Source organism: Hydra viridissima, unplaced genomic scaffold (genome assembly GCF_058129835.1).
Source record: "Hydra viridissima isolate aposymbiotic clone 2 unplaced genomic scaffold, HvirCarnegie_v1 scaffold_4, whole genome shotgun sequence".
Lineage (NCBI taxonomy): Eukaryota > Metazoa > Cnidaria > Hydrozoa > Anthoathecata > Hydridae > Hydra > Hydra viridissima.
Genome location: NW_028324303.1, coordinates 17693866 through 17708418, shown reverse-complemented (window position 1 = coordinate 17708418; position 14553 = coordinate 17693866). Strand labels below are relative to the sequence as shown.

At 28.0% G+C, this 14553-nt stretch overlaps 1 protein-coding gene across 4 annotated transcripts; it reads left to right on the top strand.

The window, feature by feature from the left end:
* Positions 1 to 113: 113 nt before the first annotated feature.
* On the top strand, positions 114 to 12909 carry LOC149890221 (tetratricopeptide repeat protein 7B-like). Of its 4 annotated transcripts, none has more exons than XM_090084023.1 (22): positions 114 to 684; positions 788 to 957; positions 1232 to 1394; positions 2048 to 2225; positions 2358 to 2436; positions 2799 to 2932; positions 3027 to 3090; positions 3566 to 3691; positions 4399 to 4482; positions 4568 to 4672; positions 4758 to 4872; positions 4955 to 5012; positions 5708 to 5780; positions 5896 to 5997; positions 6357 to 6415; positions 6563 to 6694; positions 7046 to 7152; positions 7355 to 7492; positions 8013 to 8110; positions 9435 to 9539; positions 9680 to 9771; positions 12559 to 12909. In XM_090084023.1, exons 1-22 carry the CDS (start codon positions 561 to 563, stop codon positions 12692 to 12694), a joined length of 2442 nt encoding a protein of 813 aa, XP_089940149.1. In that variant the 5' UTR covers positions 114 to 560; the 3' UTR covers positions 12695 to 12909. The 4 variants fall into 4 exon arrangements, 2 of the variants coding, with proteins under 2 accessions (XP_089940149.1, XP_089940150.1); XR_016451497.1 differs by having other exon boundaries at positions 522 to 684; positions 4968 to 5012; XR_016451496.1 differs by having other exon boundaries at positions 522 to 684; positions 5755 to 5780.
* The last annotated feature ends 1644 nt before the right edge of the window (positions 12910 to 14553 follow it).

The following is a 14553-nucleotide window of genomic DNA, read 5'->3' as shown; positions in this document are numbered from 1 at the left end:
TTAACTTTAAAATATTCTTTAAGATTTTTTTTAAGGTATAAATTTGTTTCATCTGGTTCAATCATGTTGTCATTATTATGTATTTTGTGATTATTTTGTGATTAATGACAACTTTTTTTTTTTTTTTTTTTCAAAAATTAGTTAAAATTGTTCACAAAATAAAGTTGAATTTATAATTTTTGAGTGAAAACATTTTTATTTAAACTTGAGACAACAATGTCTTTTTTTTTATTCTTCTATCAAACTGTTTTTTGAACGCTTTTGAAAGGTGGTTCGCGCTTTTGCAGGTGGTAGACCTTTTTATGAAAGTACAAGTTCTCTATTGACTTTTTAATAAGATAATCACCTTATGAATTTTTTAAAGTGGTTTCTATTTATTGAAAGATATCTTTATTTTAAATATTTTTTGCAAATATATATTTGGTTGTCCAAATATAAATCTAATTAGTGCAAACCTTTAAGTTTCTTTAAATTATTTTTTTAGTGATTTTTAAAATTTGATTCTATATTTTTTACTTTGATTTTCTGATTTACTTTGTAAAGCTTTAAACTTTTGTAGTATGAACAAAAAATCTATTTCTGAAAAAGAAATTGAAAAAGCTCGCGTTGAACGTCAGTGGAAAACTGTCATAACGTTAATCCAATCATTCAATGTCAAATCTACAGCCGGAGTTTTAACAAAAGGTATTGATGGGATTTAAAGTTTCACTAAAGAAAATTTCACTTAGTAATTTTATAACATTTATAAGTTTTTACATTTACTACTGTAGCTTCATTATTTACTTAGAGGAGGTTGAGCTTTTTCGTTTATTTCACCTTGGCGAAGTTGAATTGGAAGACTTCATTGATCGTCATGCTTCACCATCTAAAAAAGTTTTTTCAAAAGAAGAGCTTCAGCAGGCTCAAATGTATTTAGATCAAGTGATTAGTGAAGTAGATAAGTTGAAAGCAAAGTTGGTAAGCAGATTTACTGGCTGAAAAAAATGATTAAGAGAATTGTTTAATGACCTTATAGATTAAATTTGCTTCATCTTCTGTTTATTAATTATATTTTACAGAAAGGATCAGCAATATAAACTTGATTTGTTCTAGAAATAATGTGATGTTTTCAGTTATGCATATATTGCTATATTTTTTCAACCACACTTGATGTGGTAATTTGTTTACTCTGATTTATTAAGATTAACAAAAATTTGTTTTACTTGTCTTTTTTTTTTTTTTTTGTTTTTAGCCACAGTTAATTATTGATTCACACTTGCTTGTTGCAAAGTATTATTTTGTTGTTGGTGAATACCAGCTTTGCATTGATTCTCTAAGCTCCTTAGATTCCCCTGCTATAGAAAAGCTATCCACTCGTACTAAACATTTGTATGCAGAGGCTATGATATGTCGAGGTATTTTTTAAAAAACCAATTGTTATGTTCATTCAATTTATCTTTTATTTTAAACTCATTTCTCTAGTGGAGTATGAAAATCTCTGAGTTGTTAGTTAAGCACATAAATGGTTTAAATAGTGTTTTGATCAAGTCATGATAGTGTTTTGTGCAATTCATAATTGGAAAAGAAAAGAAAAGAAAAGAAAAAGAAAAGAAAAAAGACCATTATAAGATTTCTCAAATGGTAAAGTCTTGATCATATATATTTTTCGATCAGGTTGTTAAGATATTTAAACCAAAAAAACATTACCTTAAAAAAAATGTCCTGGTATATTAGTCAATGCAATATATAGTCAATCACCCATTTCCACTTGCTTAAGGTGTTTACACTTACAATGTATTTACACTTGTAAGGAGTTTACTTTTGTAAGGAGTGTGTTTTACAAACGTTGCTTTTAGTCAATTTCCTCATACAAGCTTTTTATTGAATTGAATTTTTTTTCCAAAAGTTTTTAAAAAATAGAGTTGTTAAAGTTCAAATAAAAACTTAGCCATGCTAAGTTTAAATCAACAAGTATAATAACTTTCAACACTTAACCAATAGAATTTAAAACACAATTGAATCCTAAAATGAGAGGCACAATGGAAATAACCAATTTCTTCTTTTGCAGCTTTTTCTTTGGAGAAACTGTTCTCAAGTGGTAATCGTGAAAGCCTAATTGCTTCCTATGAAAATGCTGGTCAGATTGCTCTTTCAGTTTTGTTGGAAGAAGATGATAAAAATACTGTAACATCTTACTTAATCAAATATGGTGTACTTAATTTTCCACATTTTCTATTGCTTGAAGGGTATGATTTGTCAAATTATGTAACTATTTAATGTGACTAATAAAACTCTATTTTTATTTCAAAGAAAATGAAAATAATTTTTTTCTTCTTGGTTTTCATTTTTAGAATTTTTTTTATTTGTTACTTAAACAGGTTTGCTGAAAGAGCCCTGGAAGTTTATCGCAATCTTTTGAGAGTTGTCGAAGTTAAATCTACTTTTCAAATCAGAAAAGTAAGTGATTTACCTTTCAAATTAGGACAGAGAGCAAAGAATGTCTTCTATTAAGGTTTTTATTTCTCGCCAAAAGTTTTTCTCTTGTTGAATTTCTTTCAAGTTTAATGAATCTTATTATCATTTGTAAATTTAAAATGCAAATCATTCCATTTTGTTTACTAAATTTTTCTAAAATACCATCCAAGTCAAACAAATGTTTGCTTGACTTGAATGGTATTATAGAAAAATTTAGTGAACAAAATGGAATTTTGTTTTGCGTATTTAAAAATTTATCTTGCATATATTTTTCTTAATTTGAAGTAAAATTTTGCATAGCTGAATTTTTGCTTCAACTTAAACTTTAGAAGACTTTTTTTTAGATAGTTTGTCGAAGGCTGGCAGAAATGTTGCTAGCATTCATTAGTCCGTTTACTTATTTCCCTCCTTCCAAAGAGATAGCAGAAAAATTATCTACTGATATAACTCACGGCCAACTAAGAGAATGTTCAACCAGGTATTTTTAACTATTTGTTCTATTTTTCTTTTACTATCTGAAAAGTTTACATCTTGTTAAAAAAACTTTTTTTTAAAGAAAATTTTTGTTTAAGTGTATATGTACCAACAACACAGATTGGAGAGTGTCTACTAGTGATTCTTCTCTACCAAGCCATGGTATTTATTGCATTTTCATTGAAAAATATTTTTAGCATCGTTAAATCTGTTTTACAGCTACTCTCTAGAGAATGCTTAACAATCATTATTTGAAATGTTAAAGTTTTTTTCATGTTTTGAATTACAGAGGTAATATGCTTAAGTTTTTTCTTTATGTTATTTTAAAACTTGATTTTTACAAATGTTTATTAAGACATTAATTGTATCTTCCCTGTCAACTATCAGCTCATAAGTAGGTATTTTTATTTAAAGATTAAAAATTCTACTTCAGTTTACTCCATCAGATCACCTAAGTGCCCTTCTTTATAATGACCATCTATATCATGCTTCTAACATTATTAAGTTTTAATTGTGTAGCTGTTTGAGTTTTAATTCTATAACTATTTAATTTAGAAGTTATAACAAAAATATTCAAATTACCTTCTGATTTTTTTTTTTTTTTTTTTTTCTCTCTTAAAAAAAAACATCTCTTTAGAACCTAACTGGTCCAACATCAAACAGTAAAGAAGATGTAAAAAAAACTAAAAATGAAACAAAACTTTTATTCAGCTTGTTATCACTGGCTCTACTCAACCTCAATGAATATTGTCTTTTGTCGCAGGTAGGTTTTTTTTATTGAAAAGTAATATAAAATAAAAATAATAATATAAAAGTAATTATTTCTTTTAATGTTTTAAATGAAAAATCCTTATTTCTCCTAATCTAAAATGGATGTCAAATAAAAGTATCAGTTCCAGGTTTCCTCTTACAATTACCATTTTCTCTAAAAATCCTAATGAAAACTAGACCTTTCATTGTATCTGATTGCTACAAAATGGCCACAAATTTGCTTTTTAGATAAATGAGAATTACTTTGATAAAACTTGTGCAATTCCTATTTAATACTATCAAGCTTTGCCGTCATATAATAAAAGAACCAAAATAGATTTGATTATAATTTTTTTTTTGTCAAAATTTTGTAAAATCAAATTTTCAACAAAAAAAAACCTAACAACAAAATTATTAAGCTTAAAAAACTAAGTTAACTTTACTAACAAATTTTATTTGCCGCCTGTTATTCTACTAATTGTTAATGGCCATTTATGATCTTAATAATATAAATTATGCCAGATGTTAAACAAAGAAATATATTTTTTAGTTTTGTACTTACTTGCTAAAACTTTCTCTAACAAACTTCTTCAAAATAATTCACCAACATGTCAAACCTAATTGACATGTTAGCCTATTTAAATTCTTTAATTGATAAAATTCACTCCAACTTTATTTTTGCATGGTTTGATGTAAATCTTTTTTTTTTTTTTTTTTAAGACTATGGAGAAATCATTGAAATTATCATATGGAGAGTACCAACTCCTATTTCAGTTCTCGCTGGCATTGACACTATCACAAAGAGTTGGTTTTTTTCTTCTTTCAAATTACTTTCTCTTGGTTATTTGCTCAAAAGTTAATGCTTTTGATTGTCTGCTGTTATGTTTAGTATCTTCAAGCATTTTTAATGTTGGAACAATGTCATCAAATTCATCCAGCAAATGAAGAAACCCTTTTGCTTTGTATTAAACTTTGTACCAATCACTTGCAAAAGGTTTTTTTGGTTTCCCTTTTAATAATCATTTTTCAGAAATGAAAAAGTGTATGAGTTTTAACATTTTCTTTTTCTCATTGTGTAGTATAATGATGGACTAAAGTATGCTGAAAAACTATGCGAGGTCGCTCAATCTGATTTTACTAAAGCAAGTGCGTTATTGGGTGTTGGTGTGTGCAACCATCACCTAGCTATTAAAGGTTTACAATTTGATATTTTGAAAAATAATTAGTTGATAAAAAGTGTTTCAATTCAAATAACATTGTAAGGTAATTATTTTAGCTTCTTCTACTAGTGAGCATCAGAAGTACCTCAAGCTTTCAATTGAAGCATTAAACAGGTTGTTTTTTTGTTTGAAATTTATTTTTGACAAGCAAGTTATACAAAGAAGTTGTTGAAGTTGCTAAACTTTTAAGCAATTACCATAAATGATCAAGTTTGCTCCACTTTCAAATTAGCCCCCTTTTGTTTTAACCTTCTAAATAAGTTTTCAGGGGTGTTATTTAAAATGGAGGCATCATTAATTAGATATTAGAAGTCAAAAATGACTTTTCATCTATTGTGCATTGGTTATACCAGTTCATAGAATTGGGGATGAATTAGTTGTTTAAAGAAAGGTCAGCCTTGCAAAGGTCACACAGTGTTAAAAAAAAAAACAGCTACTGCTGATGAAATTGAAGAAAACAACTTTTTGGCTAATGAAAAGGAAATCCTTGAAATCACTTTATCATATATAATTATTAATTTAGAACAAGTTATAATTCTTTAAGAATTCATAGAAATAGTTTTTTTTTGTTTTAAATTTTGCTTAAAGTAAGTTCCCACTCCCAAATGTGCTCCCTTCCATTTTATCCGCATACCTACAAATATACTTCTTTCCATTTTCAGACCCATTAAATTAAGGTTGTTAGATAAGTCTCCAGGCATAACTTGGTTTTGTATGGTAGTTCTTCAAAAATAGTTGTGCAACTTAAAAACCTTTATGGAATATAACAATGATTGCAACAATTTCATATTTTATCTTCATGTTTTTAGAGGCCATGTGTTAGACCCGAAAGACTCTGAAATTTTATTTCATTTAGCATTAAACCAAGCCCTGTCAAAGCAGGTGACTTTGTTTTTAAAAGTCAAGTAAATTATGCTTTTTAAAGTATTTTTTTCTACTCTTTAGACTAAATTTTTTAAGCTATTATTTATTTCTTGTGGGATTATTTTTTTTTTAGCATTCTTTAGCAATTAATACAAACAAGTTAGCATTAGCAATTAATTGTATGGATCTTCATTCTTTACATCTGTTTGTTCTATTATTGACAGCTGAAAAAAAGGTAGAAAATTTTCTATAGTTTCTAATTTTTAATTTTTATTATTTAGTTTCATGAAAAAAAAGTTAAAAATGAGTTGCCTCGATTTTGGCTGTAAAATTACACTTTTATCAGCTATGATTGAGGCAGCAAGCTTTTTTGTTTCCCATTAGAAACTGAATACAAATTTCTACTGTTGTTTTTCTTACGTAAAATGTTTCCTGTTTTTCTCTTTTGCTATAATTGTTATTGAAGGAATTTCTTCTACAGTAAGTTTTAATATAAAAAAATCATAAAAAAGTATTTATGAATGAAGTGTTGTTCACTTTTTTACAAATGAAGTACTGTTCATGTTTTATACAACTTTGTTTCTTTGTGGAAAGTACGAAGAAGCACTGAATATATTGGAGACTGCTATCATAGAGTATCCTTCTGAAATTAGGTAGGTCAATTTGAGCTTCTGTTTTCATTTAATAGATTTTGGTCTAATTATGTCTCAGGTTAAGAACAAATTTTAAGGGCAGAAAGACTTATTTTTGTTAACATTTTTTAAAATTTTTAATAAGTTTTTTTTTTTTTGTTATTATAGCTTGTTAATAACTAAAGTAAAAATTATACAAAAGTTGCATAGCAGCCAAGCAGCTTTGGTAGTGTGCCAGCGCATGCTCTTTGTATGGAATGAACTGTATCACAAGGAGGAAGAAGATGAATCTTTTGCTGTGTATGTGAAAGTCTGTTTCTTTATTTCCAAGCCACATGTATTTATACTTGGATTTTCCTGGTGTAAAAAGTCAATAAGAAATAAGTGTTTTTTCAACGAAGTTAGCTATTTCCAACATTACTGTGAAAAAATTATTTCTGATAATATATAATATATTATTTCTGATGAACTAATATATAATGATATTCTAATAGTAATATATAATAAGAAGAATTATTAACTAATAATAATATTCTGATCGTGTTATTGATTGTATTCTGACAAAATGTTTGTATGAATTTATTAAATTTCTAAAAGTGAAAGAAAAAATGTTTAAAAAGAAGTTAAAATATCAAAGCCTTTTATTTTCAGCATTGATTATTCAACTGAATTGCCAAAAAGTCCTTCAGGTAAAATTGAAAAGTTTGGGTTCAATAAAAAAGCTGCTCTTCCAGAAACACTCAGCATAAGAGAAGCAGGTAAAATAACTCTCAGATATCTTTGCTAACATATATTTGGCAGCTTTTTTTTTTTTTTTCTTTCAAAAAATTTAATCTTTTTTGAATTTTTGTTGAAACTTCAATTGAAAATTTTGAAGTTTCAACAAGTAAAACATTTTTCTTTCTCAACCTAAGAAATGTTCGTTTTTTTTTCCCTTTATTTAATGTAAAAAAAATTTAGATGATGTGGAAAGTATTGCAACATCCACGCAATATGAAAGAACAGTTTCTGAAGCAGCTTCTGGCATGTATTCAGTTGCTGCTGGAGAAGAGTCTCCTGGAGCTGCTGCTTTGCTTTGCAAGTTGTGGCTAGTTACAGGTATAATAAACATCTACAATAATTGATTAGGGATGTGTGTTATTTACGATCAGTTATCAATATTTTTAAAAACTATTGGTATCAAATTGGTATTTTATGACCTTACAATTATATTTCTATTTTTAACTTTATCAGATTTGGGTAAAATTGCTTTAAAATTTTGATCCCTCAAATTGAGACCTCTATTTTCCTACATATATTTTCAATAATTCCCATTTTTAAATACTGTAACTAAATAAGTTGTAGAGATTTTGAACTATACTAAAAAATGTAACGGCTTCTGCACAAATGGAAGCTGCGTGAACGCCTACCAAATTAAAACAATGATTTGCACATGGTGTAATTTTATATATATATATATATATATATATATATATATATATATATATATATATATATATATATATATATATATATATATATATATACATATATACATATATATATAAAGTTATTAGATTAAAGTTAATAAGATAATCGCAGGTAGCTGGTTATATTTGTGTGTATTTTTTTTTTCTAGCTGAGTGCTTCATTGATATTGGTGATTCAACACAGGCTTCAGGTTGTCTTCTAGAAGCTCATTCGAAGTTCCCTCTTTCGCCAGATGTTCTGTATATGGTGAGTCATGTTCAGATTCGTGTTCTATATAACCGAGTGGGTTGTGTTTTTGCCGTCTTTCATCAAATGTGCTAGTAGAGTTAGACATCAAAAAAAAATCTAAGGTTTTATCCATCATGCTTGAAACGTGACTTCGCGTCTGAGATACAACATTTTGATGCCGTTTAGTAAAGAAATAATTTCAGCGTGTTTTCTTTTTTTTTATCCACCAGTTTGCTGATTAGTATAAATTTCATTAGTTCAGCATATAATTTTATTACAAGAATTATCTAGATAAACTTTTAAAAAGTTATACATTTTTTTATTTTTTAGCTGTTCAACTGTTTATTTATTTTTTAATCATTTTTTAACATTCTAAAATTTTATTCCCGTTTTAAACGTGTTTTAAAAGTATTCATAAGGAAAAACTCTCGATCATCAATATTTATATTTATATTTAAAATATTTATATTCGCCGTTTAACATAACAATAACAAAAAACATTTAAAATATTAAAAACTTCCTACATACTAAAATTAGATGGTTTAAAGTATTTTGGAAATATTTTCATTTCCGAGCTTTATTGCTAAGTTGTAATTTTGATTATATTTTTCAACTACTATTTATATAGCTGTCGTGTAGTTTAAAGTCCTTCGTGATTTTTAATAATTTTTGTTCATCTGCAAGTTTGACTTTAAGTATTTCCGCTCTGTTAAACAAATTTTCGAGTTCTTTTTCCATCAAAGCTTCAAGCATTTTGCTTTTTTCCATTACCGAACTCCTCCAAACATGAAACACTGAAACAACAACAAATATAAATCCAATCATAGCAGTAATTGCTATTTTTCGTAAGCTTTTCATTCCTCTTAAATATAGGATATCGGCGAACAATTTTTTTTGCTTCTTATGTTGCTTCTTGAAATTGAAGTGATTTTAATAATGTATATTCATTGATTTTCCCCCCAGTTTTTTACAACTGTATAATCTGCATTCATATTACTGTTCTTCCCTTCGTGATTCTGTTCTTCGCCTTTAATTATGAATTAAATAATTTTGTATATTTATGCTGTAACGCGAAATAATCGTGACTTTTCTTCGATGACGTAAGGGCTTAAACTTAATGCGCTGAGTTAAATTTAAAAATATCAAATCTGCTTTTAAACATGTGGTTTCCTTTTTGCAAAATTTTAAATTATTTTAAAACATGAAAAGATATTTTTTAATTAAATATATTGTCGGGAAAATATCAATAATTTATCATTTTTTAAAAATCTTTTAAACCTTCAAACGCATTATTTTTCATCATCTTTTGGTTCAACATTTTTATTTGCATTACTTCAATTAGCGTGGAAGATTAAGCGAGTTACAAGGAAATGTTCAGCAATCTCGAATTCATTACGAAAGCGCTCTAGCGGTCCAGCCTGAACACAGATCTGCTGCCCAAAGATTGGTTCGTTTTAGATACAGATTTTGTAAATTTTTTTTGTTGTTGTTTAAAAAACAAAAGCAAAATTTGCCTTAGGATTGGTTTAGGAAGTTCAGTTCAATTTAATTACCATTTTCTAATATTCAATGCCCTTTATGTCTTAGGGAATGTTGTACCATGACGAAGGAGAACTACTGCTGGCCGAGAAAACTCTGCGTAGATGTGTTCAAAAAGATACTACTAATCACACTGCCTGGTCAGTTTTCTATATCCTATTAGTCAACTCTGCTCTAGTTCAAATGTTTCTGTGCGCGTGTGTGTAGACCATGTTTTTAGCATTCTGATAATTATCCGCCATTATTTTTTGTACTGTATCTTTTTACTATTGTAAAAAGGTTTTTTTTTTAAGCTTTGAACCTTTTATATTAAAACATTTTTTTTTATTAAACATTTTATCATTTTGATAATTTATGAATTTTGAAAAATGTTATTAGGTCAAACCAGGGGGATCAAGAACACAATGAAAAGCAATTATTTATAAGACAGCTATGTTAGAGTTTAAATATTTTTTAAAATACTTTTGTAAGGCAGCCAGAGTCATTGATCTAAATTTATTAGTCCACTAAAAAAAGTTAAATCATAAATTACTAAAACCTAAGGCTAATTTAGCATTCAGCAACAAAACAACTCAATATGAGAATGAGATATTCACTTCAGATGGCGGTTATTAGAAGACCCAACTCTAGTTCATTTGCCTGATTTAAACGTTAATGTCGGTCGACGGATTAGTGAGTAACTTGATGTATTGATATTCACTGGTGTTAGAGTTTTAATGGTTGCATCCAAGATTTCTGTCACCATCAGCAACCAGTAATACTTTCCGACCTCTACATTAAGTCTTTTCTCTTCTGTGGGTGCATAGTGTCTCATTTTCTTCACTACACATTCTTTCCTGTAGGTGGCTGAAATTATAACATTGGTGGTGAATATTAAGGAATATGATGGTGGTGAATATGAATAATTTAAGGAATATGATTAACAAAATCAAAAAATTTTGTTAATCATATTCCTTAAATTATTTTCAAGTTTCGTTTCTATGAGATTTTGCAAATTCTTTCGCTTGATATTTTTTCTAAACCCACTGACAAAAGCGATTTATTCATCAGATAATTGTCGCTGTTAGAAATATGCTTTAGAAGGCTCTAATTCCAATTAGTTTAAAACTAACTACTGAAAAAGGGTTCAGACCTGTTTTCCATATCTGAATTTCTTGAAGGAGATGAAATGTCTTTGACAATATTAGTGCATATGCCGCCATCATCAGATGGTGGGTAAACTTTGCATTCAGAAAAACCATGATTCATGTAGATATGTTTGTCTAAGTTTTCCATCACCATATGAGTACGTAAAAAGGATTTCAGTTGTATGAAGAAAGCAATTCAACATCAGTTTTAAAGACATTTCATCTCCTTCGAGAAATGCAGAAATGGAAAATAGGTCTGAATCCTTTTTCAGTTATGATTAGTTTTTTAATTAGTGTCACTCTTTTGAATACTAATTAATTGTTTAAGATTTGTGTCAAGAAAAAAATTGCACAAATTCTCTTTGTTTGATCTTTCTTTCCAACGATGTCGACCCACATCACCGTGCAAAATGTATTCTTTTTATGTTAATACAGCAGTTTTTTTTTATTTTTTTGCAGTCATCTGAAATAAAAATTAAAAAAAATTTTTTAAACAGTTTAAATCTTACTTTTTGCTATCCAAAGCCATAGAACTCGTCCTTAACACCAAAAAAAAGTCTTTTGCTTGTAAGATATTGGATCGCAAGTTGCAAAATATTCACCATTTCGTTTTAAAGAATCGTTTTGTTTTCTCAGTTTGTTTTTCTCCCCTTCTTTTTCGTGTCGGCACGAGCTCATTCGACTTTAGCTTGACCGTGCGTTACCATATGGTTGTCATTTTCAACTTTAAAGGTGATTTTATCTTGTTATATGTGCACTCTGCTTTTACAACACCAAAGTTTTTCGTATTCTTTCACAGCGCCAGCTTTTTTTGTAAATAACGAAGAGTTTATTATTTCCTTAAAATGATATGAAAAATTGCGACATGTTCAAGCGCCATATTAATTCTTAAAATGCAAGAATTATTTAAGTTATTTACATATTATATATTTTTGTCAATAGAATCTTTTCAGCAGATTGAATGTTTTTAGAAAACCTTGCTTTTTATCTTTCAAATCGAGGCTAAAAAAAAAAAAGGAAAACAAGACTACTTTCATTTTTAAAACTTTTTACAATGCTGATATCACTTTCGTTTTTTCATGACAGTTATAATTTTTATCATTGTTGGTATCCCTTTGTTCATTTCACGGATGACAGCATTCATTCTAATCCAGTTTTTAGCTTAGTCATTAAGATTAACAAATAATTTGTAATTGACGCTTAGAGTACATTATTTGGTGTTGGGTTTCGTTGGACTGGTTTTATTTTTTATTGTTAAGCAAAGAACAGGCCAATCTAATAATTATATTCTCATGCATCAAAATTGTCTTTTGGATCTATTATTAATTTTAGCAGGATTAAGTTCAGCATGTTATACCAAGTTTAAACTCAGAATTAAGTTAACTAAAGTAATAGACGTTTTCAAAAAGTTTGAAAGCTTACTTAAAAGTAAAGTAAAAACGCCATAATAGTAATAACCCATGACCGCCCCATTTGCAATAAGTGCATAGGATGAATGGACATTTTACTATTTTGCTTTTCACAATAGGTATATAGGATAGGGTTTTCACAAAAGGTACATAGGACTTTACTATTTTGTCTTAGAACCATATCATTCTCATTCGCATGTGAAATGAGATCATTTTGAAAAGATTCTTAAATAGTTATTTAGAGAAAAAAAAATTATTTTCAATATTTTTTATTAGTTTATTATTAGTTATTATTAATAAGTTTTTTAAACGAAAAGAAAAAACTAAAAATAGTTTTTTACTTTCTTGATCAAAGTTACCCCTATTTTACGGTACTGTTAAATTATTTTAGGAATGACTTAGGCGTTGTCCTGGAATCTTGCGGTCAGTATAACGAAGCGGCTAACTGTTATGTCATTTCGCTACAATTAGAATCAACTTCCCCAATCATACCATATACGTCTTTGCCACGTTTTTTTAAGATTTGAGAAAAATGCATAGAATTTTAAAAATTGAACCTTATTATCTTAATTCGTTTCAAGTTCTTTTAATTATAACTGTAATATTAAAAATTTGGAAATATTTTATCTCCGTGTTGAAGTTGAAGATGTGTAAAATTATTGTAAATTTTTTTTTTATATTTTGAACATAATAAGGACATAATATTGACCCCATGAAAAAAAAAATCTCCGAAAAAATTTCATATGATGTTTTTATTTCTGTCATTTAAACCCCCCTATTCATTTGCTTTAATGCCAAAAAGTTGACGCTGATAGCATTTTGCATTTAAATTGCCGCTTCGCTCTGTGTGCATTTTTATCATGCAAAACACTCACAGTTTTTTGTTAGGCTTACTTTACAGAAGTTATTCGACTTCGTAAAAATTATTGTTAAATATAAGAAACTAAACTTAAGACCAATACAAATTATTGGTGTTAATTTAGTTTTTATGTTAACACAAAAAAAACTCAACTTTTTATTGATAAACGGCATGATGAGAACGCTTGATGAAGTAAATTGCTTTATTTATCGTGTGTGTGTGTTTAGATTTTAGTTCAAAACGCTGTTCTTATAACTTTATGATTAGAAACTGCGATTATATTTACAGAAATGCAATTATTAAAACGTATGTTCATATTTTCATTCTTCAGAGAAATCAACGAGTCATGTACTGTTGATCAAAACATTCAATTTATGTGAAACTCAATAGATCTAGTATTGATGTTTAAAGAAACAGTTGAGTTTTTATATTTTTACACTAACGATTGTAGAATACTAGACGTTTGACATTTAAGTTAAAGGCCGTGCAGTTTCAATCGTTTTTTTTTCTGTTTGTTTTTCTTTTATTCATAAGTACAATGTTGGCAACAATGTTCAGCCCTTCCAATGTTATCTTAATTATTATTGATATTTAATTTGTAAAAAGCTCATCAAAAGATGTTTATTTAAAGCTTTTATTTGTCAAGCGAATTAAAGTTGATTCCAGACAACCAGCGTTCGCTCATTATCAATGTCAACCTCAGCAGTTTATGAAGCGAGGAAAGCCATTTTTAGTTTTCATTATTTAAGGTCAAATTATATACGTATTAATAAAATGTCACATCAGGAAAAAAACAGATTAGCTTTGGAAAATAGTCACGAGGGAGAAAAAATGTCACTGAAACAAGAACATCCATGCTCCAACTTTCCGTAAACATTAGTATAATAATCATTTATGAATTTATTTTGTATTCACCCCTTCCAAAATAAGATTTCAACCACTTGCATAATTTATTCAAGATAGTAAAAAAACACACTGACACGTCGACACAACCTGACGAGTAACCAAAGAGTGAACTGATTGTTTTCTTGTATGAATAGCTATTGTTGTAATAATTAGTTACGAAAGTCTCGTAAGTTTATTGGGCAGTTAGTTGAAAAAGTGAAAAGAAAAAGCAAAAAAAATGTATTCGCCATTTTTATTTAACATGTATTAGAACTAAAATGCTCTAATTGAAAGTCGTTTCTATGAACAAAATAAAAATAAAAATTATTGTAAAAGAAGTGAAGTTCTAGACATTTATCTTTAAACAACTATACAATTAGTTTTGTCCTACAAAGTAATGTGTTTACGTAGTTTACTTATAAATTTTACATATAAATTTTCTGTTATATAAGCCTAATATGTAGCTACTTGTAAATCCCAACGATATTCACAGCTTCTAATCACATAATGCCACTTAATTTTTATGGTTATTTGTAACTTTGAGTTGCTATAAAGGAAAAAGTAAGCGTGGATATTGGAATAGAGAATGAATTGTTCAGACTATCGAAAATGCTCAAATTAAGATATGTCACTTGATGAAGC

Coding starts and splice junctions, on each gene's coding strand:
- LOC149890221 (XM_090084023.1), top strand. CDS start 561: ATGAACAAAAAATCTATTTCTGAAAAAGAAATTGAAAAAGCTCGCGTT. Junction 1,395..2,047: donor AGAGGCTATGATATGTCGAG/GTATTTTTTAAA, acceptor CTTCTTTTGCAG/CTTTTTCTTTGGAGAAACTG. Junction 5,781..5,895: donor ACCAAGCCCTGTCAAAGCAG/GTGACTTTGTTT, acceptor TTTTTTTTTTAG/CATTCTTTAGCAATTAATAC.